The following is a 26,526-nucleotide window of genomic DNA, read 5'->3' on the forward strand; positions in this document are numbered from 1 at the left end:
CAATTTAAGAAACTCTTCTTTTCTACTTAGCTGGTTGACTGTGATCCTATGCGACTGAATTGCTCCCAACTGTGATGGTAGCAGCATGGTGGCAATCTCCTGTTGATGCTCCCCTGACATCATACTGGAAAGCTGCATTGCCCAGAGTATGTTCCACATCAGAAACCAGGGTTGGTCCTTCTTCTAATGTTTAACAAATAGTAAAAGTTTATACCACAGGCCTGCAGAACACTACAGCTAGTATAGCATCTTACAGTTTCAATCGTCTCACTGTTTTTACTGTCAAAATATTTAGGCTGATTTTATTCCCATATTTGTCATCAGCTAATTATGTAGTACTCCCAAGTCGCAGTCAGATCCATGGAGCACTTCCTGTGGGTTACTGTGCTGAAACTTTCAATTTTAAAATTTGCTTCTGGAAGACTTGATATTGAGGCTAGAAGTGGATGAGTAGAAATGCTTTCTTGTGAAGTAGTCCGAGGAGAGTGAACGGTTAGCCATGGCTGGCAGAACACAATGGCAAACCTAACTGCTGCGCGCTGGCAGGGACGCTTGCAGCTCTCTCCTGGCAGGCACACACAAGAAAGGAGAAGAGACGAATATTAATGTTTGCCCCAAAGCATTTGAGATGTTCAGCGTACGGATCCAGGAGGTCTCCATTCCTCTAATTATATTCTCCTTTTCAGTGTCATTCTGCTCTTCCAGAGAGACAGTGCTTTCTCCGCTTGAGGAATGAATGAATTCTGAATCTTCCAGGAAATGTAAGGTGAATCTCCTTAATCAGTAAGGATCTGTCTTTTCTGAAGTATTTGGTGCCTCCTATGGAAGCCAGTGTACATAATGCACTGCAGGAGGTATTTGTGAAAACATTTTCTTAAAGGCCCAACCTCCTGATTTAGAAAAGAGCTGTGATTTCACAGAGGCATGAAGTCTTTTATATCAATAAAATAACTATTCAGAGCAGAAATCTGTTGCTCTTGCAGAAGGAAAGTTACTTTCTTTTACACTCATACAACTTCCATCATTTCAGTGGTGCAGAGAGAACAGATCATTTCTTTGCAAAGTACCTATATAGGAACAGGACAATAAAACTGTAGTAAAAAAGGTCACCTATAAAGGAAACCCAGCATGATTGCAACAATAAATGATTATCTCTAATAGTATTCCTGATGGATATAACGTCCAACTGGTATGTGGTAACTTAAATGGAGACTAACCTGCTATGCCAACCTAGGATGAACACACCACCAAAAACTGGATTCTCACTAAGATAAAAATGCTGTAACTTTTCAGTGATTGATGCTTTCCCTCACCAGTCTGTGTCAGCAATGGCTGATCACTTTTCCCTTATCCACGTTAAAAACTTAGCAGTCTGACAGCTTCAGCCCTATTGTATGATTCTGTACAGTCAAGACTGGCATTAGAACTCAAAAATTGTTTTGGTTTGCAATGGCCATTTAGGCCAGAAAAAAAGTGGATCATGTAAGTGAACACAGGTTTACACAACAATTTTTTACATTTAGTAGCAGTAATACTAGAGCTCAGCAATCTAGTGCTAGTCTTGCTGTTCACAAAACATCTTGGGAGCAAAAAACAAAGCATGTTAATGCCATTCCTTATGAGGTTTAAACTAAAAAAAACTCAATTATCTTACAGAGAAATCTCTTCCACACTGATATTAATAGGCAATCCTATTGCCAAGGTTTCATGTAATCTTCTTGATAAAAGTGTACTTCTCTTCCAGAGTTCAGGAAACGGTATTAAATCTACAGTGAGCTTTGTGTTCAACCAAAGCAGCTCTTGCTGTCCATGGAGCCTCCACATGCCGGCCAGCATGAGGGTGCAGATACCTGATGTTCCTCACTTTTCTGTAAGGAGATCCCACACCTGTACAGCCTGTGTAGATGGAGGTACGAGGAACTAAGGGCACACACCAGGTGCATTTCCTGGAAGCATAATGTACCAAGAGACCTTGTTTGCTTCGACAACGTTTCTTAGCTGGGACACGGTCCAATTCCCATTAAAGTCAATTGGAGTCGTTCATGTGCGGAAAGAATGGTTCTGGGAGAGCTGGGAATAGTCTCTTATGCCAGGCAGTCCACAGGTGGATGAGCCTCCAGAAATTCCTCCTCCAGCAATTCCAGCAGTGGCTTTGTAGCAAATGGGGCTCCGGCCCTGACTCCAAGACGGGCAGCCATCAGAAGACTGCAGACCCCGGGCTTATTTTCCGTGTTACTCATTTTACTGCCAAGATGTGTATAGTGATGAATGGGCTGAAACCTTGGGCCTGAAGCCAACAGATCCGCACTACTGAAGCTGAACAAAGAGGCCAGGAAGAGGCCCCAAACGGACCGTGAGTGAGGCCTCCACGGCCCCAGAGAGCCTCCTGACCGGCCGCGCCCGCTCCTGGATGGCACGGTGGGAGCTTTCGGGCCGCAGGGCCGGGCTGGGGCTGGGTGGCCGCGGGGACCCTGCTCCTGCCGGGGCCCGGGCCTGGGGGGCGCGCTGACCGCGCCGGGGGTGCGGCTCGGCCGGAGAACGCGCGCGGGCGCGGGGAGGGGTGTCCGCCGCAGCGGCCCCGGGGCAGCAGGCCGGAGCGGCCGGAGGCTGGCGGCGGGGCCTCCCCGGCGCGGCGCGGGCGCCCTCGGCTCCGCCGACGCGGGAGGAAGCCGGCGGCGGGGGCGGGGGCGGCGGTGCCCGCGCCTCGGCCGCCGCGGGGGCGGGCGCGCGGGCGCGGCGCGGCGGCGGCAGGGGGCGCTGTGCCCGTTCGGAAGAGAGCGGCTCCGACGGCGCGCACGCAGGCGCAGAGGCAGCGGCGCGGCCGCCCGCGGAGCCGGCGCGGGGGCGGCGGGGCCTGGCCGCGGCGGCCCCCCCGCGCCCTCCTCGCCCGGGACCGGGTCGCGCTGCCCCGCCGCCGCGGCGAGGTGCGGGGCCGCGGGGCGGCGCAGCCGTCGGTCCGCAGCGCTGCTGCGCGGGCGCGGGGAGCCGGCGGCTCCTTTTGTCCCTCCTGTCCCCGTAGCGAGCGAAACTGTCGCTTTATTCCTTTGTGCCGCTGTCAGGCTGAACGTACTTCATTTTCTGCCCGTGCCTGGTACCAGCGCCGCACCCGGGCCTTGCGGCCCCCCCTTGTCACTTTGCTAAGTAATAATTTCCACGTCCAATTCCATTTCTTCTCTAGTTCTGAAATCTCCAAGCCATCAGCAAGGAGGATAGTTCACATGAAAACTAATTACACAAAATCAATATTTAATCACAGCGCAGCATCCTGATCCTGCAGAAAAAAATCCCTTTAAAACTCTCCTGCCATATACAAATACTCCTCGGCCGCTTATTTATAGATCTCTTTTTTTTTTTTTTTTTTTTGGTGGGAGTAATTTTCATTTTTATTTTTTTTAAACTATCGACATGTGCGAACTGCGCACACCTGAAGTCCCCTACACTGCCGGGTGCTTTTAAGCCCCCGGGTCCAGCAGCCGTTTCCCGGGCAGGGGTGCCGCGCTTTGGCAGTTGCATTCGTGCACGGCCCGGGGCCGCGCGGTAGCTGTGCCCGGCGGAGCGCCGCGGTGGCGGGGCGGCCGCCGACGGGGCGCTCCGCTCGGGTCGAGCGTTAGGTGCGGTACCGCCTGCCCGCGGCAGTGGCTGCGCTCGGCGCTGCCGGCTCTGCTGGGACGCGGGGATTGCGGCGCTGCTCCTTCTCTCGGCTCCCAGCCGCGGGGCAGGCTTCGGCCCCGGCGCAGACCGGGAGGAGCTGCTCGCTTGCACTTGGACCACCGTGGCACGCCGTGCTCGGGGAGCAGCGCCGGTCCCATTCAGGCCCGTCGATTCTAGCCCCGGTGCCGCTTGGCCCCGCTTCCCGAGCGTGCTGCGGGAGCGGGAGCGGCTGCCGCCGCCTCGACCGTCCGCGGCCGCCGGGGCGGCGGGTCCCGGGTGGCGGCAGGTCCCTGGCGGCAGCGGGGCGCTCCCCGCGCCGAGGGGGCGGGCGGGGCGCGGGGCCGCCCGGCTCGGCGGAGCCACCTTAACGGCGAGCCCCGCCCCGGGCCGCGCGGCGCTCATTGGCGCAGCCCCGATGGCTGAAATTCATCGCTGAAATGCAAAACTTGTTGCTGCTCCGCCAGCGCCGGGTGAGAGCGAGGGAGCGCGCGCGAGGGGAGCGGAGCGGAGCCCTGCGAGCGCCCGGACGCAGCGGCGGCCCCGCGGCCCGGCCCCGCCGCCCCGCCGCCGCCGCAGCCCTGCGAGCCGCCGGCCGCGGGCAGCCCGCGGCGTGCGCTCCGCGGCGGGCCGGGATGCGGCGCGCGGCTCCCGGGCGCCGGAGCCTATGAGCGGCGGCGCGCCGCCCCGTCGGCTCTCGGGCAGCGCGGCCGGCGCCGGGCGGCAGCGAGCGGCGAGGTGCCGGGGGTGAGCGCGGCGGGCGGCCGGGGCAGCGCCGCGGCGGCGCGGGCGCGATGTGAGCGGGGCCGCCGGGGCGGGCAGCGGGACGGCGGAGCCGCGCGGGCGGCCATGCCCTTCTGAGCCGCGCAGCATGTTCGCGCTGGAGCAGTTCGAGCCGCAGATGAGCAGCCGCAGCGGCGGGCAGGGCGAGCGGGGCTTCGGCCAGCCCGGACTGAGCATGAGCTCGCACTTCAAGGCGCCGGCCTTCCCCGGCGGCGGCCCGGCGGCGGCGGTGGACCCGGCCCTGGGCGCGCTGGGCGAGCCGCCCCTCCTGGGCATGAACATGAGCCTGGCCGGGGACGCCTACGGCTTCCCGGGCCGCGGCCCCGCCGAGCTGCACGGCGGCGGCATGCAGCCGCCGGTGCACGGCTTCTTCGGCGGGCAGCAGCCGCACGGCGGCCACGCCGGCGCCCACCACCCGCACCAGCACCACCCGCACTTCGGCGGCAACTTCGGGCCTGACCCCGGCGCCTCCTGCGTGCACGGTGGCCGGCTCCTGGGCTACAGCGGCGCGCTGGGCGGCCAGACGGCGTTCGCCGACGGCTACGAGCACATGGCCGAGAGCCAGGGTGCTGAGGGCTTCGGGCAGCAGCGTCCCGGGAACTTGCCCGACTTTCAGCACCACAACGGCGGCGCCTCCAGCCACGCGGTGCCAGCGCCCTGCCTCCCCCTCGACCAGTCCCCCAACCGTGCTGCCTCCTTCCACGGGCTGCCCGCAGCTGGCTCCGCCGAGCCCCACGGCCTGGAGCAGCGGCGACTTCCCGCGCAGGGCGGCGTGGACTCTCTGGAATACAATTACCCCAGCGACGGCCCCGCTGGGCACTTCGAGCTGCCTGTCTTCTCCCCGTCAGAGCCCGAGGGGCAGCTGCCGCACTACGGCGGCGGGCGGCAGGTGCCGGCGGGCGGCAGCTTCGCGGGGGCGCCCGCCCTGCCGCGGCCGCCGGGCATGGCCGTGGCCAAGGCGCACCCGCCACAGCAGCACGGCGTCTTCTTCGAGCGCTTCGGGGGGGCGCGGAAGATGTCCGCCGGCCTGGAGCCGGGGACCAGCGCCAGGCACCCGCTGATGCAGCCGCAGCCGCAGCAGCCCGGTTTGCTGGCCAGACAGAACTCCTGCCCGCCAGCCATCCCTAGGCAACAGCAAGCAGAAGCCAGTGCTCCCAATCCCAACTTGCAGGACAATGGGCCGATAATGCAGAACCAGCACGCACAGTTTGAATACCCTATTCACAGACTGGAGAACAGGAATATGCATCCCTACGCCGACCCCGTGTTTAATATGCAGCACCCTCCTCCGCAACAGCCACCAAATCAAAGACTGCAGCACTTCGATGCCCCTTACGTGAACGTCGCCAAGAGGCCGCGGTTCGACTTCCCCGGCAACCCCGGCGCGGAGCGGTGTGCCTCCTGGGGCGGCAGCATGCACGGCCCCGCTGTGGAGAGCCACCTCTCCCCGACGGCCTACCCCGGCCTGCCGGGCGAGTTCACGCCACCGGCGCCCGAGGCCTTCGGCGGGCCGCTGCCACACGGCGGCCCCGAGCACCCGGCGCTGGCGCAGCGCCAGAACGCGGCCCTGGTGATGAAGCAGATGGCGTCGCGCAGCCAGCAGCGCCTGCGGCCGCCCAGCCTCCAGCAGCTGGGCCACCACGGTGAGGTGGGGCCGCCCGGCGGGCTGCCCCCGCCCGCCTTCGAGCGCGATGGCGGCGCTGCCCGCGGCTTCGACCCACCAGCGCCGCACCTGGCCCCGGAGAGCGCCTGGTTCACGGGGCCGCCGCCGCCGCCCGGCGACCTGCTGCCGCGGCGCATGGCGGCTCCGGGGCTGCCGGCCGAGCCCGCCCCGCACGAGCTGGGCCTGCAGCCCGGTGGCGGCGGCGGCGGCGGCGTGCTCTTCCGGCCGGGTGCCGGCGCGCTGGGGCTGCAGGAGCCGCTGCGGATGGCGGGCGAGGGGCCGGCACAGGCCCTGCCCTCGCCCGGCGTCCACCCGCCCTTCGCGCCGGCCATGGGTGGCCTCTCCCAGCTGCAGTCGCCGGGCAGCGGCGTGGCGCTGCCCAGTGCCCCCGCGGAGCGCCGCGGCCCCGCTGACTTCGCGGCGCAGCCCGGCTTCGCCTTCGCGGCGGCCGCCCGGCAGCCGGCGGCGCACGGCACGGCACCCGCCCTCAGCGCCTCGCCGGGCGCCTACCCACCGCCGCCATCCGAGTTTCCCCCGCCGCCGCCGCCGCCGCGGCCCGCCGCCAGCAAGCTAGGCGCCCTCTCGCTGGGCTCCTTCAGCAAGCCGGCCGCCAAGGACAACGTCTTCGGGCAGAGCTGCCTGGCCGCGCTCTCCACCGCCTGCCAGAACATGATCGCCAGCCTGGGCGCCCCCAACCTCAACGTCACCTTCAACAAGAAGAGCCCGGCCGAGGCCAAGCGCAAGCTCGGCCAGGCCGAGCCCGAGGCGCCGCCCGCGGCCCCCGACTACTTCCCGGCGGGGCCGCCGGCGGGCGGGGGCGGTGCCGCCAAGGCCGCGGGCCCCGCGCCGCTGCTGCCCGCCGAGAGCAGCCTCTCGCCCGGCTACGCGCTGGAGCCGGCGGGCGGCGGCGAGGGGAAGGCGGGCGGCGGGCGGGGGCGGGGCCGCCGGAAACGGGACAGCGGGCACGTGAGCCCCGGCACCTTCTTCGACAAGTTCTCGGCCGCGGAGGGCGGCGGCGCCGGCGTGAGCCCGGGGCCGCCGGGGGGCCCGCCGGGGGCCACGGGCGCCGAGCGCGGCGGGGGCACCCCGCATGACAAGCCGCTGACCTCGCCGTCGTGGGGCAAGGGCGGCGAGCTGCTGCTGGGCGAGCAGCCCGACCTCATGTCCTCGCTGGACAGCGGCATTCAGAGCGTGACCAAGTCAGACGGCAGTTCCCCCCACGTGGACTTCCCCGACGAGGTCAGCACCAGCTACGGCAACGAGGACGAGGTGTCGTCCAGCTCCGACAACGCCGTCTCCAAGCCCACGCGCAGCCCGCTGCTGGGCGGCTCGCCCAAGCTGCCCCGGGGGGAGCACGCCCTTCTCAACGGACAGAAGCCCCTGGCCCTTGGCCTCCTCAATACATCTACCTCGACCCCCGACAGCTACGGGCTCAGCACCACGGCGGGCGCCCACCCTGGCACGCCGGGCATGGAGCAGGTGCGGACCCCCACGAGCACCTCAGCCCAGGATGAGATCCACCCGCTGGAGATCCTGCAGGCGCAGATCCAGCTCCAGCGGCAGCAGTTCAGCATCTCGGAAGACCAGCCCCTGGGGCTGAAGAGCAAAAAGGGGGAGTGCGCAGGGCAGAACGGGGACACTGACTTGGGCAGCTGTTGCTCGGAGGGCGTCAAGGGTGCCATGAGTACCATTGACCTGGACTCCCTGATGGCAGAGCACAACTCCACCTGGTACCTGCCTGGCGAGAAGGCCATGATGGAGGGGCAGGATGAGGACAAGCCCATGGCGCCCTGGGAGAAGCCCAAGCCCCCGAACTCCAGCAAAGAAGGTATCTCTTGCCCCGCGCGGGTCCCGGCCCTCAGGGAGGGGGAGGTGGTGGGGCGGCAGCCCCACAGGATGGTGGCTGGGGCCGCTCTGCCTGCTGCAGGGTGCAGGTGCTGCTCCGCGCTGGGGCCGCTGCGGGCTGCCTGCGCCCCCGGGGCTGCCTGCGCTGCGGCTGCCTTTGCCGCCGGCCCCGGGGCCACCGCACCCCGGAGAGCGGTTGCCTGATGGAGTGCAGGGTGGGGTGCTGGGGAGCAGAGGAGAGGAGAGGAGAGGGGCTCCCGCGGAGCCTTGACGGGCAGGGGTGGAGGTGGGGGGGAGGCTCCCGGGGAGCCCCGACAGCAAGGGCAGAGATGGGGTGCTGGGGGGGGAGCTCCCATGGAGCCCCCACAGGCAGGGATGGAGATGGGGTGCCGGGGGGGGAGCGCCCATGAAGCCCCGACGGGCAGGGATGAGGGGGGCTCCCGTAGAGCCCCAACGGGCAGGAATGGAGATGGGGTGCCGGGGGGGGGAGCTCCCATGGAGCCCCGATGGGCGGGGATGGGGGCAAGGGGGCTCCCGGGGAGCCTTGACGGGCAGGGACAGAGATGGGGTGCTGGGGGGGGGAGGAGCTCCCATGGAGCCCCGATGGGCAGGGGTGGGGAGGGGGGAGCTCCCATGGAGCCCCGACGGGCAGGGACGGAGATGGGGTGGGGGGGCTCCCACGGAGCCCCGATGGGCAGGGATGGAGGTGGGGTGCAGGGGGGTCCCGCAAAGCCCCAGCGGGCAGGGATGGATGTGGGGTGGGGTGGGGGGCTCCCACGGAGCCCTGACGGGCAGGGATGGAGGTGGGGGGGGTGGGGGGCTCCCGTGGAGCCCTGACAGGCAGGGACGGAGGTAGGGGGGTGGGGGGCTCCCGTGGAGCCCTGACCTGCTGTGCTGTGCAGCGTTTTCCCCCATACTCCTACACAGACCTTCCTTAATCTCCAAAGTGTATCTGTAATGTAGTTCTCTGCTTTCAGGTGTTTTCCTGTGTGTGTTAAAACACTCATAGTGGCGTGGTACTGAACTGAAAGGCTCTTACCGTTTTTTCTTTGATGGAAAGGAAATTTAAGATCAGGTTCTGGGTCTACCAGTATAAAACTTGCTTAGTTGACAGATGTTTAATTTCAGCATTAGTTTTCGGGCTTTGATTCTCCTGTGTATCCAGAGGGCATCATAATTCTCTAAGCTTAGGAAAAAATATTTTAATACAAAACTATTTTAAAAGCTGTTTAACATAAAGATGATTGTAGATTCAGTTGGTTTCCATTTTATCTTATCAAAGCCTTATTTTCTAAGCTTCCTGCTTCTGTGTGTGAATATTATAATAGATGCACGTGCATGAATGTACTGTATGCATGCACACAGGCAATTTTTTTGAAATACTATAAGTACACGTATGTGTTTTACACAATATAACTCATTATTTGTGTCTTGGAAAGCTGATACTTTGCTACCATTAGTGTAGTTCAAAATCTTTTTCGTCATGTCTAGTCTTAAAGAATGGCTTTTTATAGTGCTCTGTGTTTAGTAATTTAGCTAAGAAAGGTGTTAGGAAAATGAAAGGGGAACTAAGGTGGTTTGAAAACTCGACAATTTCCTACCCCCAGTTCTGGTTGGCTTTCCAGCTTTGGCTTTCTGAAGCATGAATCCTAGCCCCCACTGTTTGTCTCTTTGTTCATGTTTAATGCCCCGCTCAGGAGACTCTCATTTGAAGCGGGAGTGTTTAGCATGCACAGCAGACTCTAGGAAGCCCATCAGCATTCTCCATGCTTCACCCAGGCAAGGACATAAATTGGTTTGTTTGGGGCCCTTCTTTTCCATTTTTAAATGGAGTTGCACACAGCATCCTTCCTGGCCCCTTCTCTTTTATTGTTTCTTGTACACAACATCTAGATCTGACTGGATCAATAGCTAGTTAGCACAAATCACAGTTCCTGTCAGTTCTACCTTGGCAGACTCGAACACATTTATACATTCTCACACAACACACATCTCCCTCTGTAATGCATGCTCCCCCTCATTCACATATATGTGCATACAGACAGGAACCGCTACACATACCCTGCTCTATTTAAAAACAGATTTTAAAAGATCTATTTCATAGATCTTAATTTCATGGATTTTTTTTTAAATGCCAAACAGTGAATGGTGCGTATATTTATTGAAAGTGTAATTTGACTTAAAATTATATCTATTTTGTGTGGATGTGTCATATGGAGCATTGCTTTCTTTAGTGTCTTTAACGGCACTCCTACATTCACTTTGATCACCACTATTCTTAGTAACATCTAGGGAAATAAGTAATTGCTTTCTGGAAGTGATAACCAAAATGTTGCTTTAGTTCATCACTTGGAGGGAAAGCCATTTAATCGCTATTCCTATATAAGGATATGTTTTAGTATTTCAGAGGCTTAACATAAAATAACAAACCAGTTTTACAACAACGGATAGACGCATTCATTTTGTTTTGCACTTCAGTCACTTGAAGGATTTGAAAGGACTGGTTCTTTAGGTGAGAAGATCCATTTAGACCAGTAGAGAATTTAACTGTTGTTGAAAGCGATAAAGATATGATAGGTGAGATAAAATAGGCCACTCTCTTCATTTAGTAGAAATAATTTAACTTTACATTGTCCTGTCCTTGAGTGTTTGACATTTTGTTTAAGAGAAGGCTTTATTTAACCTATGATTGAGATTTTAACTGTTTTTAGTCAACTGGAATGTGTGTCAGCAGTATTTGTTCCAAGCGTTTCCCGTGGAACACATGCAGGATGAATATGCAGCTTCCAACAGCACTCTTCTAAATGCAAGCAGTTGCTAAATGTGCTTGATAGTACATTGGTGAGAGGAGGGCTTACCAAGGCATGCATTTTGTAATGTTGGGTAATATTATTAAGAGTGGAATTCTTTCTTACACCTAACTTCCCTAACCAGCACATACACATTGTCGGTGGGCTTTTTACTTACACCTACTTTGGTGAAAATGAGAGAATGCGTTCTGTGATTTATACGTAATATGAGAGTGTGAGACTGGCATTGGTTCATCCCTGGGCTTCGGGAGAGGTGGAAGAAGGGCGAAGGGCGATGTGCGCAGGCGAAGTTTTGAGTGCTGAATTCAGCGTTCCACCTTTCTGATGCTGCCCTGTCTTGGAGGGGAGTCCATGCCCAAGGGGGAGATCTAAGGCTCCGGTTTTATTGGGATTCTTAGAGGGGCATTTTTGTAAATGGCAAAATATGTAAAACTCTGCAGGAAGAGTAACTTTTCAAATATTCCCTTAATGCCCAGATTACTGCGGGAAACAACTTGTTTGATTTGCTCTAATGGCTGTTCAGATTTCTGCTAATTAATCTCAGTTTTCTCATAATGTTGTTAAAATGATTTGTTTATAGCTGGTAGTCTGTGTGACTCGTGCGTTTTAAAAGTAGATGACCATAGACAACATTAGTTCAGATACCTATTCTGTAGGTCTGTGTAGTACATACACCCCACATGATTTGATATTAGCCTTTAGTGAGCTTTATGTATTCACATTTTGTTTCTGAATTTAGTGTTGATGCTGACTGGTGATCTCCTTCACTGAGACACAAATTTCAGTTAAGAGTGTTTTTGTTATATAGTTTCTTGTACTAACATGTGTATGTGATGTGGAGGGTAGATTTTCCTTCCCAAAATGCATTTGAGAATTCTGTGTTTTCCTCTGCCACAGAGCTAGAGCCAGGAGTGAGATAAAGTAATGCTGAAGCGACTGAGGTTGTGTTGACACCTATACCATAGCTCTAGGTAATAAAGAATAACTAGATCAAGTTTACTTTAAAACCCTGGACTAGTTTAATAGGTTTTTGCTTTGCCTGATTTGACTGAACCAGAACAATTTTCTCTTCACTGAAATGTTTATCAGTATTCTCTAGAAATTCAGTAATTAAGTTCTAGTGGGCTTTTTTTCAGCTTTTAATTGAAATTTTGAAGATCTCATGATGCAAGTGTCAGGTGAACATATCAGTATGTAAGGCAGAGCAGATGTTAATTGGAAAAAATGTAAATACCTGCAGTTAGTTAGCATGTGGCTGTTGCGCTGGAGTTTGTCCGCATTCACATAGTTCAGTGAAGTAGGTTTCAGTTTTTGTCTGTGTTAAGATTTCATAACAATCCTGAACCTACCATTTGAATAAACCATCGGGCCAGAACTTTTGGCTAAGTGGTATGTAACATTTGGGAATTCCTACCAAACATATTAACAAAGGAAAAACTCAGACCAAATGCGGCAGTGAGCCCTTGTTTTCTTTCTTTTCTTAGTGCGTTCTGTTGTATTCTTTTAAAATACTGCTAAATTCCTTGAGAGCTTTTACCAAGAGAATAGATTTGTTTACCGAGACTGAGTTTGTGAGCCCTCCTATGAGGTATTTCAAACACTTAAACAGCATCGAAAGCCATATATGATTTGAAATGGATTTACATTGTAGTAAAGCTGGTTGCAAACAAGTTCACTGACTAAACTCAGCGCACTTTGCAGCGATGAATGTGTGATTGCTGATGCTGCTTTGTTTGCTTGAAAGAGCTATTTAAACTTGCACAAAGAGTTTTAAGAGTTACCAAAAAAAAAAAAATACTGTTACCTTTGCCAAGAAGTTATGTGATATACTCTGCCGCTAAGAAACACACGTCTTTAATAAATGATCTGGATTAGCAGGCAGCCTTACGAGGAAAGAATACTCCCACTGCAGATTGTAGGAAAGATTTCAGTATGCATTTAGATTCAGATTTAATATGATCTTTTAAACTCTCCTGATCTGTTAAGAAAAAAGAAAAAAGTGAGATTGCCCTGTCTGACTTAGTGCCATTTGAAAAACAGTAGTACTCTATTGTTTACTTTGACCACCTATCATTTTTATGTATCTGCTATTCAAAAGGTCTTGTTCAGAAATGTTTGCCTTTGTTTTTATAAATATTCTCCAGCAATGTATTAGTAGTCCTTTATGGCAAATACTAGAGGAGGCAAGAAGTACAGTTTTCCATGTCATTTGCTATGGCTGTTATATTGTACTAAAATACATAATGCAGAAAATGTGTGGATATATTGGCATTTTAGTAACTACTGTAACCATTCTGCCTCTATCTGTCTATCCATCCATCCATCCATCTATCCATCTAGTTTTGGTTGTTAGATTTATCTGTTCTACTCAGTGTAGTGGAGAGAGTCTAGCTGTATTTGAATTAATGCAGATCACAAATTTGGTTTGTATCGTGTTACCTTCTTTTAACCAAATCTGCTATTTTGTGTTCAGTTGTGGGATTATTTGTAACAGGGATGTTTCATACATGCTTAGGATGGGAGGGTGCATGAGAGAGACACTTGGGGATATATTTCTTGAAATTAGAGTGTTGAATCTGTTTCACAGCTCTACATATGATATAAAAGGAGATGAATTAAACTTCATATTTATGGGTCAAAGTATAGATTTATTCTGATGTGTGATATATTATACAATGTCTTCTCTTCATTTTTAATGTGCAATACCTGTTTTTCTTAGCAATGATCTAATTGAATGATCTGCTATAAACTATAATTAATTTTTAGTAAAAAAAGTTATTGCTGGGCATTACCTACAGATACAGTTGTTTGTTATTGCTGTATAGAGCAAAGGATAAGGCATTAAGCAAACGTGTAAACTAAAAATATATAGGCTGCTTTTATTTCTAACGGTTGACTTCCTGCTTCTGTGATGTTCTGGGCCAGTATGAGGTTTTGGTACAGCAGAATGTCTTTATGTGGCCATATAAAATTTTATACTAGATGAATTACTGTACATTTTTAGTGCATGTTTTTTTTTGTGTGTTTGCATGAAATATAAGTGTGAGTACAGTATCCACAGAAAATGTAAAGCCAGTTCTAAAATGAATCTTCAGGTGGTCTAATATATATATGTGTGTGTGTGTGTGCGCGCGCGCGCGCATTTTCATACAAAATTTACTCAAATATTGTAAAGAGTTAAATTATGTAATTCTTAGACCACATTCAGAATATCAGAAGTAACCAGTTAAATTGTGGTTGGTGGGATCATTGCCTATTTTGTTACTAGCATAAAATATATTGTCTTCACCATTTTTCAGGCTTGAGTGCTTTGTATGCACGAGTCATGGATAAACTACATCAAACTCAGAATATGTATCTAAACGGGCGTCCACTCCAACCAGAAGCAATCATTCTGCCAATTTATTCTGTGTTTTTTTATTGAAAAATCTAAGCCCTTGAAAAGAACAAAGTTTACATCTCTAAATATATGCTTATATTTTGATGGACATTTTTAAGATGTGAGGTTTGTTTATTTTTTGAAATACATGATTATTCTTGCTTAATTTATTTGAGGTCATTTTTAGGAAAGAGATTTCATTAAGAAAGTATAATTAGAACATGATTTGCATACAGAGTTCCTCAGCAAAAGTTTTTGTGTAAGAGACATAGAGCAGGGTGTCTTATGGAAATTAAGTAGATGAAGCGGTGGAATCTTCCAGGAAATAAAAGGTCCACCCTGACTTTCCTGATCTTGGTTAAGTTGTTCCAACTTTTAAAATGTTACATAGAAGTTTCTCTATTCTGTAGCTAGACCCAGTTTGAGCATAGAGATAAGATGATTAACTTATGCAAAAATATTGATATTGTTTGTAGCTAGTTGCTTTTTCTTTCCAAAAACTTTTTTACTGGAGCAGTTAGAACATTGCTAATTATAAGTGACCTTTCTTAATGCATAGAGGTTTTTTTATTTTTTGAAATTTGAATATATTTTTAAGGATTATATGCCAGTATTCCAAAGTTGAATACTTTTAAATTTAAAGCAGAGAATTTAACAGCTGGAGGTCTAATCCATTAATTTTAACAAGCTGACTTTCTTAATACTTCAAAGAGAGCATCTTAAATGATATTGCTTTGCCTCTTCCCTCCAATACCCCTCTTCTAGTATTTATGTTCCACTCATCTTGCAAATGACAAAAGCATATATATGAGGCGAATACATTTTCTTTAGTTGGTTTAATCAGTTGTAAGTCTTGATGATCCAGAAATTTACTTCTTAAATGTTCTGCACTTTGTCTATATATTGATGCAAAAATTATTGTAGTTACTTTTTTTCTAGTAGTCCTTTCCCTCTCATTTGAATAGTTGTTCTGTAACGGTACAGGGGTTATCGAAAGAGTATTTGTTTCCAGCAGCCTTGAGTGTTGGGCTTGTGCCTTTTCAGGAAACTTCATTTGAATCTAGAATGCATTCCTTTCAGAAAAAGCAAGTCTAATCCAGTGCCTGCCATTTTTAAATAAAGTTTTTTCAAAGTTTTGTTTTGCATCTGTTAGACAGTATCTTTTATTATAAGCATATCTTAATGGTTTCACTCTCCAAGATGCACATATGTCTCAGTCATTAGTAGCTCCTGAAAATGAACCTTTTCTTGTCTGCATGCTTCACTTTTGCTGAATCTTTTGTTCTGTAATTTATATGTTTTTGGTTTAAATTTTATCAAGGTGTGGTATTTTTATGTTAAAATACAGTGTGTGATAATTGCACTGTCTACACTTTTTAGTAGATTTTGAGGTTTGTCTAAAGAAGCTTTTTTGGTTTGATTAGCAGAAATCTGGTTGCATTTAAGTGCTATATTGATCAATATTTGCATTAAGATAAATACGGTTTGTTTGAGATTAAACACAGGAATAACATACGTATGAGCTCTGAAGAGCTAAAGAGGGTTCTTTAATGCAAAATGTTGTATTACAGATTGCACTACAGCCTTTCTCTAATGATTAGTTTATTTAAACTTTTGAGTATTTATTTTCTTCTCTGTTCGGAGTCTTGGCAAAACTAGATGAGGAAATAGAGTTGCTATCTTTTTTTTTTTTTAACTTCTTAGCTTGAATTCTGACTGCTAGGCCTTTAGAACTGATATCCATGATCATAAGAAAGCCTTTAATCAGTCAGTAGTTATGAGCTGGTGGTTGACTGTTGTGAAATACATATTTTCAGAGGTAAGTCTGCATTTAATTAATTTTGTGAATTAATACGCACAAAATATTAAAAAGAATTTTATTGCTAATAGAATGATCATCCTTAGCTAAAGGAAGGATAGGTAACTGAAAAAGTAGCTATTTGTAAAGTAAGGAAAAATTTAAAATATTTTATGTCCTAATTAAGAATATATTATTGATTTAAATTGAGAATTTTAATTTGCTGCGTGAAGCAAATACACTAAAACCCCCTGGAAACAGGCATATCCTTCCTTACTCCTCTTCACTCTCTCCCAAAATGCAATTTAAAAGAAGGCAACGACTCATTTTGAAAAATGTACCATGAAACCATTTTTTTTAGCAAAATGCAAAATTAATCTATTAATATAGGCAGATGAAAGTTTAATTGCGGTTATTACCAGGTTCAAATTCCAGAGTCTTTTTCCTAAGAAGATCTTTTACTGTTTTTTTTTTTTTTTTTTTTTTTTTTTTTTTTTTTTACATAATCTTCCTGCATAACTACATTTTAAAGCCTTGCAGTCTTGAGTAAGAGAAGTCATAAAAGGTATGGAACGACAGTAGTTGAAAGATACCTAAAAATAAAAATAAAAATGTGTTCTAACAACTGGCATGTCCCTGGGGATCCTCTGCTATATATTCTCTCCTCTTCACTGGTAAAGGTGAAGCTTTTGATTGTCTGCGAGGTTAAAACAGGCGGAGTGCGAGCATCTATGCGAGTGCTCCTGTCTCTTGGCTAGATGGCACAGTTGGTCAAGTCATTACCATTGCACTTATGGATACTTGGGTTTATGTTTGATTTAAATCACAGCGGAGTCTATATTAAGGTCCCACTCTATTATTATTTTTATTATTTAAGATCGTATTTATTGCTCCATAAATTGACGCGAGGCTTTATGCTGTACTTTAGAAACTGAAGAGACATCCCCACTGCTAAAGATTTACAGTCCGAGTGAGGTAAAGTGGACATGCCTTGCGGGAGGTGTTTGGCGGTCCGCGGGGCGGCTGCAGGCGCGTGACGGCTCAGCCGAGGCCGCGCACAGGGGCCGCAGCCGCGCTGGGAGAGGGCGGCCGGCGCGGCCGGCGCGTGGGGCTCCCGCGCTGCCGGAGCGCCGGGACTGCGGAGCCAGATCGCGGCACTTGGGTAGCCCTGCGCGTGGTCAGCTCGTGCGCTCAGCACCTCACGGTGCCGAGGAGGGACCTGCCGTCAGGAGCCTCGGGCTGCTTTAATTACCGAACGCCCATGAACAGCTCACAATAAAGGGGAAAGAAGCGCTGAGGTATCGTGCCTCACTTGCAGTCCAATTCCTGTTTCAATTACATTTTCTTCTATTGCGTTTGGTGGAGAGAACTGTAGAGTCACACTGTCCTCCTCAGCGGAGTACTTCCCCTCGACCAAAAAAAGAAAGAAAACGATCGCAGTAGTTCTGATGCCATGCGGGCATGTAATAACCTACATTAATTTCTTAAATCTGAGCAACAGAAAAATAAACCGAAACGCTGCGAGAATAGTTTGATGCAAGGTGGGTTGTCGCCTCCTCTAGAAACCTAAGAATAGAAGAATCGTGGGTGGTTTTTTCCTCTCTCTTCCAGGGAAGGGGAAGGGGAATATTCCCCCCACCCCCTCCGCATACACACGCTTCTATCATTTGAAAATCATGCAAAAACAGTAGTAAAAAGTGTCTCATTTCTTACAACTAAAACCTATAGTTGTACTGATAGTGTTAGAAATAGTATGCATCTTAGATGCATAAGACAGTTGTGTAACTTTTTACATTTAATGGTATAGGTATTTTTCATCTGATCTATTTTGTTTGTTTTTATTAATTCCAAAACATTACACTATATAGCTTTTTTCTCCCAATCTGAAGAGTAACCCGAATTTCAGACCAAATATGATTTTGAAAGCAAGATAATAATAGAAATGGGCCTATTGTTTGTATTCTACAAAAAGAGAATTCTGCAGTAATCATAACAAAAATTACTGTGATCTATGAGACAGTGATTCTGAAATACTTAAAAATAGTAATATCATTTGAAGTGCAGCAGCTATTTTAAGACAGAACAGATTTTATTTTTGCTGGATATAGGGTCAAACATTTGCAACACATACTTGATTAAAAAAAGCAACAAAAACACAAGTACTTTTTTGAAGATAAAAATCTTTTTTTTTTGATGCTGTAATCCCTTTCTCTACCTCTAAATATAGGCACATGCTGTTCTTTTCATGAGGAGATAAACAGCCGGCCTCCCAACTACTTGTGTTCTCCATACAACTCCTTGGTTTTAGTGGCCGAGGAAAAAAATAAGACTGTTTCAAATACAATTAAAAGCTCCTGCTAGCATGCTAGCTGTTTTGATATGGGAAAACTACCAAAAAAAGAGAAAGAGAGAACAGCGAAATCCTTCTTCATTCTGGATTTTTTTTCCCTAATCATTATTTTCAGTCCATAGGAAGCTTCATTCTATAAATTTTTAATTTGTTGTAGCTGTCTACAAAAGGGGTGTAAATTTAGATGGGTCTGAGACTGTGCTGGGAGTCTGAGGCAATGGTTGCATGAAAAACTACAGTGATCTTCATAGTCAGCCTGTTCGTTGCTTTATCTTCAGTTTTAAATTCTGTGCGTGCAAAATAGTACTACATATTATATAATAAAGAGGCATGTCCTGCAGATGAATCAAGTTAATTGATTCATTCCTGATTTTACTTTCTTAGCTGAGGTACATACAAGAAAGGAAGAAAATAATTTGCTGCTTGGAGATACACTGCTTCTTAATACTCTGGATCGTAGGGAAGAAGGTTTATTGTAATTCTGAATCTCAAAATTCTTTTATAAGGCTCGTGAAAGTATAGCTTGAATTTTCTTGCTGCTACTATACTGCTATGAATCTTACTTTTGTGAGCTGACAAAGAACTGCTTTAATGTATTTTAAGTTTTTTTTAAACCAAATTATACAAATTGTTCTGAAATATTTCAGTCACAGAAAAGAATAGATTGAAAATCTTTTCCTTGAATCAGACAAGTATGAACTCCAGGAGCTGGAAAAACATACAGCTGGAGAGATTGTGGTACAATTATGTTTTTATGTCTACCTATTAAGCATAATGAAGAGTTGGTTGCTGGCCTTAAATTTGTAAAGAGCTTAATGTAAAGCTTAAAACAAAAGTAGTTTCTTGTAATTACTGCTTTGCAGTGAAGAGTACAGCTAGGTAAAGGGAATAAAAACTATGCACTGTCCAGTTGTATCACCCTAACTGCTGCACCTTGCACTTCTGTTTTCAGAGATTAATTATGTTACACTAATTGTCAAAAATGAGTTTTAAAGAGACAACACAGAAAATAAATGAAGAGGTGAAGAATGTCAAATGAACAATGCATAGAAATTATACAGCTTTAACTTCTTTTGTGAGTCCTAATACATTATTTTGAGGATCTGTTGATTTTTTAAAAATAAATGCACCAACAGTGTGCTGTTTTGTTTTTGTGTTTGCTAGAGTGTGAGATACTTAATGATAAAACTTAGAATCTTAAACATTTTAAATTTCATATTGGTTTTTAATTCTATTAGATTAGGCAAACCTAGTGAAACATGGTCACTGAGTTCTGAATCTGCTTTTGCTTTTCCTTGGAGTTTATTCTTATTGCCTTATGTAAATATATCAGGCAACCTTGAGCATGGTGTCAACTGTTTAAAGTTATTGTTTTGATCATATTCAGTTTCAAATTGTAGGAAACTATTTGTAATGAGAAATGAATGTTTGTTTATGATGATAAAAATAGTTTTTCATATCTTAAATTTTGTTCTTTCATTGTATGTGATGGTAACTATTATAGCCCAGAATATTCCTGTGCAATTTTTCAAAGTGGTGATGCCACACCATTTTACTATTTGCATATGTCTGTGAGTCTACCTGGAAGAGGAAGAGGGGAAAAAAGGCCCATTCCAAGAGCTTCTCTTGGAATCTGATTTAAGAGGTTGTATTTTAAATGTTTTTGAAGACTACTCCTGCTTTCCACGGTGGTCTGGCCCAAATATTAATGTGAGAAGTTCCCATTACTGAGCTGTAAAAGAATACTGTAAATGGGTTATGCAGAAAAAGCCATTTAGATAAAAATGCAATTTTCCCTTCTTCATACACTGCTAAGAATTAATAGCACATTCTTTCTAAATGGGTACTTCTACATTATATTTTCACCCTAATGAAATTCTTTCCAAAACAGGAGTGTTTCATTTAAAATTTTAGAGGAAAATTGATCTATCTTTATCCTCAGTGATCCTTCCCTTCCCCCTCCCTTAGTTAAATCTTGCTGAAAAGACTATTGTAGACTTATCTTAGTACTTTCTGGAAAATATGTGTCAGGTTCAAAGGTGTGTGTTTCAAACAATATCACCATTTGACTCTCCTTTCCTTCCGCAGGATATAAGTTATTGGGCATTTCTTATCCATACAATTTCACATCTTATTTGTGCTTTTTGATTGAATGATCTGTATGTCAATTGTGCTCTTACTGGCTCTGCTAGAGTACTCAGCCTGTGGCCACAAAGCAATGAAGACATTAATATGTCACTTACCAAGTCATTTTTGCAAGAAATACTACAAAAGAGAGAACTGCCAAAACCAAAGGTTAGATGACTTCCTCGTGGCCTCTACCTTTTTCACCCCCAATGAGAGTTCTGGGAAATAATCTGTCATTTTAATAAACCTAAAGCAGAGATGGTGCGCTTGAGTGCATTGTTATCTGATAGCACAACTTCACGTTTTGAAAAAAACACAACAGTTTATCTGAAGTACCTTTCAGATTATCTTGAATAAACACCTTTTCTCTAGAAAGTAAATAAATGCCTATTTAGAAAAAGAAAGAAGGAATACAGTGTGATAGTAGTGAAACGGAGGAGGAAATGGTCCTTGAAAGACTCGACCTGCCAGAGGATGCTTCTGTGGCCGCTGTTGGGCTTCTCGGTTGCTGCTTTTGCTTGGTCGCTGTTGCTGCAGCCCAGGCCAGCGCTCCCACAAAGGATATTGCTGCAGCCCTTGTGCCGAGTCAGCCGGAGCAGCGTGCCCCATGCTGGCTTGTGAGGCATGGATGAGAGCTCTAAATTTGTGTAGGAATTAGTCTCAGTGGGACACAGTACTTAGGAATTTTACACAGTCTGAAGGTATACACACATGGCTAATTTTGGGTGACAGTAATTTCTTTCCCTCTGCAGTGTTACTATTTTCTTGCTGTTTTCTTTTTAGAGCAATTATATCACAAACAGGCCCCAATGTGTTGCTGTCATTGACTCTGGCTTCAAGCAGTCATGGGTCATTAGCTTGGACATGTGAAAGCCAAGGTGTTTTTTCCTCCCTTTGACAGTTTTTCCTTGGATTAGAAGGAACAACTCTCTGATATAAGTGAGTAATGATGATTCTTCCATTGATACAGGTATGCATAAGACAAGCAAGCACATTTTGGATATAATACTCTTTCCTGCAAATATGCAGTGGTCATAAGCAACCAGTTTCAGGCAACAGAAAATCAAAGTATATATTTATGCTTTTTAACTGCTTCGGTTTTTAATAAAAGGGTTTTAATATAGCAATGAGGACAAAACTATATTGTAGGAATAGGGCTAATGGAAAGACACCTGCTTTAAGCAGCTATTCACTGCTGAGTTGCAGTGATAAAATGGTTTTAGTAAATAAATTGTTTGGTCTCTTCTCAGTGTTAGTAAAATAGTACCCATGTATAAACTATACTCTTAGTGATTAAGAAATGAGCAGGAGTTGATAGCCCTCCAAGCCTCCACTTTCTCTCAAAATAAAAACCTGCTCTGGCAGTATCACTGAGCAGCCTCTTGCATAGCTTCAGTGAGAAACTTGTCTTTGAGGGACTCTCTTCTTTGCTTGTGATATTCTCCAATACATGAAATACAAGAAAAACATAGGGCCTTGTGCTATCAGAGCAATTCTGATGCTTACAAAACCACTTGTGTCCGTAATATTGTTTGCAAATGGATATTTTGGACATCTTAGTTAAACCCCAAATCTAGTCGGCATATTGCAGGCACCCTGTCATTGGGGTTTTAATGAGTTCTTTGCTCAACTTTTGCTTTCTGGCTTGTGTTCAAAAGCTCTGCTCCTTCTTAACTGCAGTCAGTGAAAATACTAGTGTTGGCTTAAATGTTATATGAATGCAGTCAAATGAAGGATGAAACAGTGTTTTTGTTAGTCCACGTTTGTTGGTCTGTTTAGAAAGTTGGGAAGGAACTGCAAAGTAAACATTTTTGACATTTTTGAAAATAATCTTAAGCATTTGACACCTGGTTAAGTTTAAGTCCAAATAGTCAAAATATGCCTGATCACCAGCTACGTGCACTTCACAGACAAAAGAATTGAAATACTCAATCTTGGTGCAGAGGCAGCTAATGTTTTTACAAACTTTGGTATTTTTTCTTTTTTTTGGAAGGACAGCAGAGTTTTATTCAAAACCATATCTTTTTCAAACTCTGTAGGAAACAAATTTATATATATTCTACAGAGCGAAAAAAGTCCTAAAAAGTTGTTTCCTAACTGTCTTGTCATTGAAACTTGCTTTTTGCCACCTGAAGAAGTTTTTTTCACTGTGGGTTTGCCTTTCTGACTGTTTTGTGCATATTATTTGCAAAGAAATAAACTGTGTCAATAGCTTTTTCCCCCTACTGATTTGCAAATTACTGGGAAACGGATCACAGAATTCTTGACTTCATTATTGAAAATATATTCTCAAGCTTCTTCAGTAAGTAATTATCACTTTGTATACTCTAAATTGGAAGCATTTGTGACTTTCAGTTTATGTTGATACGTTACTTAAGTCATTTTGCATTGTTTTGCTTCCTTTCTGACTCCTAACTAAAACTGTGCTGGTTGCAAACTCTATTTTTGAAAGGGGTATTTATAGTCAGTGAGTCTTCTGTGACTACTTACAGCAGTCTTCCAATCAAAGAACAGAAAAATACTATACTCCTCATTATATGGGTTACATAATAGCAATATGTATAGTCAAAAAAACCTTCCCTTTTGTGATTCATTTTTTTGTGGATCATAGTAGTTCAGTGTAGATTGCAAATCATGAGTTTTACAGCCAAATATGCAATTCCCTGAAAGCAAATGTTGAGAATTTAAATATTTCAGTGTAGTTATTTGCAACTTGCAAGTTTTGTATTAATGGAATGTTGATTCTTGAGGTTTTGTATTAAAAAGGCCCACAAAAATTACTGCTTAAAGTAACTCTATAAAGTAAGTATTTCTGAATAACTATAGTCTGCTTTCTTATTTTTTGTACTTGAAAATGTTTGGCATAGTGTACATTGTTACACCAAGTATTGCTTTTTGTTACTCAGAAGTGCTCTGGAATCCTGGTGGTACTGGAGCTCTAATTTTGCTATAGGGCAAAAACCATGTGCAAATACTGAGATCTTGATTAGCTGACATGTAGTAAACATCTACGTGCAGCACTAAGTCTTCCCCTGCTCTTCAGGTGAAAAAAATTACTACTATGCCAGAGTCTCTAGGTCGTGGGCAGCCATTTTATTAGGAAATTTAGAACTTCAGTGTTGTACAAGGAAAACAAAATAGCACTCAACTAGTCAAACTGTGGGCTGCTATAACACTTCTAAGTTGGCCAGTTTTGGGTCCCAGGACAAAAGTACCTGTAATTACAAGTGTTTGTTACCCTCGTGTGAACGGTTAACTGTGCAAAGAATGCTGCTCGGTTCCAAAGTAGGTAAGAATTTATTATGCATCACTTCCCCCCCCCCCCCGTTGGTGCTAGTTGTACCTGGCAGGCATGTTGCATACTAAGTTGTGCATTTAAGCATAGGTTGTAACAGAAAAAATCTTGATGGCCATTGTTTCTATTAAAAAAAAAAAAAAACTTCTCATCTTCAAAGCCACTGCTGTGCTGTTACGATAATTTTCTCTTTGAACATGTCAGGATTCTGTCTTTGATTATATACTGGATTGTCTCCTGTCCTTGAAGCATAACGATTTTTTGGGGGTAGACAGATACATTTTTCATTTCATCATATTTCTTCCTCTAGCCCAGGACTTCTTAAAAGTGAGGCTATGTTGAAAATAGGTGTTAAAGAATATAAATATGCAAGAAAATAACTGGTTTAAATTTAATTTTTTTCTGGGATTTTTTTTTAAATCCAATATGAAATACAGTCTTTGTTTACAATTTGAACTTATGCTTTCAAAATTTCAAACTTTTTTCTTCCTCCTCCCCTTCTTTTTGCTTTTGATTGTGTAGAAATAATTATGTCAAAGATTTCCTTCCACCTTTTCATTTGCTATTTTGGCGACCTACACCTCACAAAAAGAGCAAATCCCTGCAATTCTACCACCACTTTATTCAGCTTTGAGAAGTTTTGGAAAATAATGAGAAAGCAGGAGCAGAAAACTAAATGATGCTTCTTCTGTTACAGAGAAGAAAACCAGATTTTTTCCATTTTGTGTACTAATATTCTCTGAGGCTGGGAAAGTTTAGAAAAGTAACGTGGGGAGAAAATGTTGGGGGGAGATAAGAAAAAGATTAAAATCCATTAATAATCATTTTCATGCTCACTGAGAGAAGGGAAAAGGGGGAAGTTGAACTCTCATGGCCAACTTGAAAAAAAATGAAAAATCAAATTTGTTTGAAAAAACGGTGGGTGGGTACTATTTTAGAAACGCCGCTGTCTCCGCCGGCTCCAGCACGGGCGGTCCGCGCCGCCTGCGGGGGCGGGAGGCTGCCCTGGCGCCTGGCGCCTGGCGGAGGCCGCGCTCCGCGCTCCGCGCTCCGGCATGGCGCGGCGCGGCCGGGCTGCCTGGTGCCGTGCGGCGGTGGCCCGCCTGGCCCCGGCCCTGCCTGCCCGCCCGCCGGCGAGGGCTGGGGCCGGCGGCACCCCTTCCCGCCGCCGCAGCCCCTGGAGGACGGGCCGCCTCGCGGCGCTGCGGCCGGGGGCCGGGGGCCGGGGGCCGGGCTCTCCCGGCGCCTGGGCCGAGCCGCGGCCCCGCGGGCGAAGGCTTCGGAGGCAGCGCTCGGCCCCGGGGAGCAGTCGGAGCGGAATCCAAGGGGCGGGGGCCCCGGGAACTGCGGAGTGCCTCGCAGGCCCTCCCAAGCTTCCCGGGACAAAGCGAAGGCGGTCGGGCGGGAGCTGGGGCGCAGCCCGTCAGCCCCGGGCGGGCGCCGCTGTCGAGGCCCGCGTGTGCGTGTGATCTCTTTCATCCCTGAGTGAGTCTGGTGCCACCGCGGCGGTGGGAAGTATCAGAGAAAACTGGAAGAAAATCGGGGTGGTAGAGCTGCATCAAGCACTGAACAGATTTATCCCTCGGGAAATGGATATTCTGTGAAAACTCAAGAGAGCCAAACCCCAAGCAGTGTCTGCAGGTCCCTGTGGCTGTGATTATGTCTTTGTGTGCACTTACAGTAGCTCGCTGTAAAAATACATTGCTTCATGTGTAGGTTTCTGCAGTGGGGTGAATACAAATAAATCAAAAAATAACCTCTAAATTAAGGTTTGCCTGTTTGAATTCGCTTGATTAAATTCTTCACTGTGGAGTTTGTAAATCCTAGTAACGTTTTTGAACTGGCACTTTGTTCCCTTGTGTTTTGTAAGGAAAAAGCAAAAAGGACCCACTGTATCTTTAAACTTGTGGATCCTCCAAACCTTCCTAGGAAGGCGAAGGGGGAAGGGACCCTTTCAGGATTAATTAAACAGCCATGTCTTGCTGTAGACTTCAGGGCTTTACTGATAAACACCAGCCACTCACCCATGGCTGGTGGTGGCTGTTTTTATTTAATCATTATTAAAAGAAATCTGAGAAATCTTTCCTTTCTCCTCCTCCTGTCTTCCATGTATCTGTCCTCCCAACCTGTTTGTTTGTGTATGGTTAAGTTTTCTACGCCAGTGAGAAGCAGAGTGGAAATGTCAGGGGTCAGACTGCAGGCAGGCAGGGAGCAGTCAGCCCAGCTTCAGCCGCAGTCTTTGACTTTCTGAGAAATCTGAGATGCGTTCCAGGGAAGATTAACTCTTTCCAGCACAGATGCCTTTCTGCTGAGGAAGACCTGAAGAATCTGAGTTGTAGCCATCACCGAGTCATGATGGCTATGTTCAAAACTTGGTTTCGTCCGTGCTGTGCATATATCCTTGTAGTCTCATTGGTGCTGGGTGCTTTGGCTTTTGTTTACCCTCATACTTAAGACCAGAGGGCCTAAAATTTTATCTATCTTGGCATTTGGGCATCTGGAAGATGAGGCTGCATGGATCTAAACCTCTGAGAGGGAAAGAATATAGAATAATTTGTTGTGATGCTATTATGAATGTCTGTATTTCTCTGTTCATTTTCTGGTAAACAAAGCATTCATCCACAAAGGACATAATGCTACTGTTTGAAGACACTGTTTAAAGTAGAGGCATGGCTTAGAGTTTACTGCTTAAAAGATGTCTAAACTGTTCTTGAAGCTCTAGACTTCAGAATAAGTAGTTTTGATGTTGGGCCTATTCAGTTAGCATCTTGCTAATAAACATGCCTGAAGATGCATGTAGTGTAGTGGTTTATATGTGCAAAAGTCCT

General features: G+C 47.2%; 1 protein-coding gene across 2 annotated transcripts in view; it reads left to right on the forward strand.

Moving 5' to 3' along the window:
- The first annotated feature begins 4,519 nt into the window (after positions 1–4,519).
- MN1 (MN1 proto-oncogene, transcriptional regulator) overlaps positions 4,520–26,526 on the forward strand; it is a 38,512-nt gene continuing 16,505 nt past the window's right edge. For both annotated transcript variants that reach the window (XR_009960168.1, XM_062590129.1), the window contains exon 1: positions 4,520–7,922. Coding sequence is in view for 1 of the 2 variants with exons in the window: in XM_062590129.1 (XP_062446113.1) it covers positions 4,520–7,922 (3,403 nt within the window). In the remaining variant the exon portion in view is untranslated. The remainder of the gene's footprint in view (positions 7,923–26,526) is intronic.

Source organism: Rhea pennata, chromosome 17 (genome assembly GCF_028389875.1).
Source record: "Rhea pennata isolate bPtePen1 chromosome 17, bPtePen1.pri, whole genome shotgun sequence".
NCBI classification, from domain to species: domain Eukaryota; kingdom Metazoa; phylum Chordata; class Aves; order Rheiformes; family Rheidae; genus Rhea; species Rhea pennata.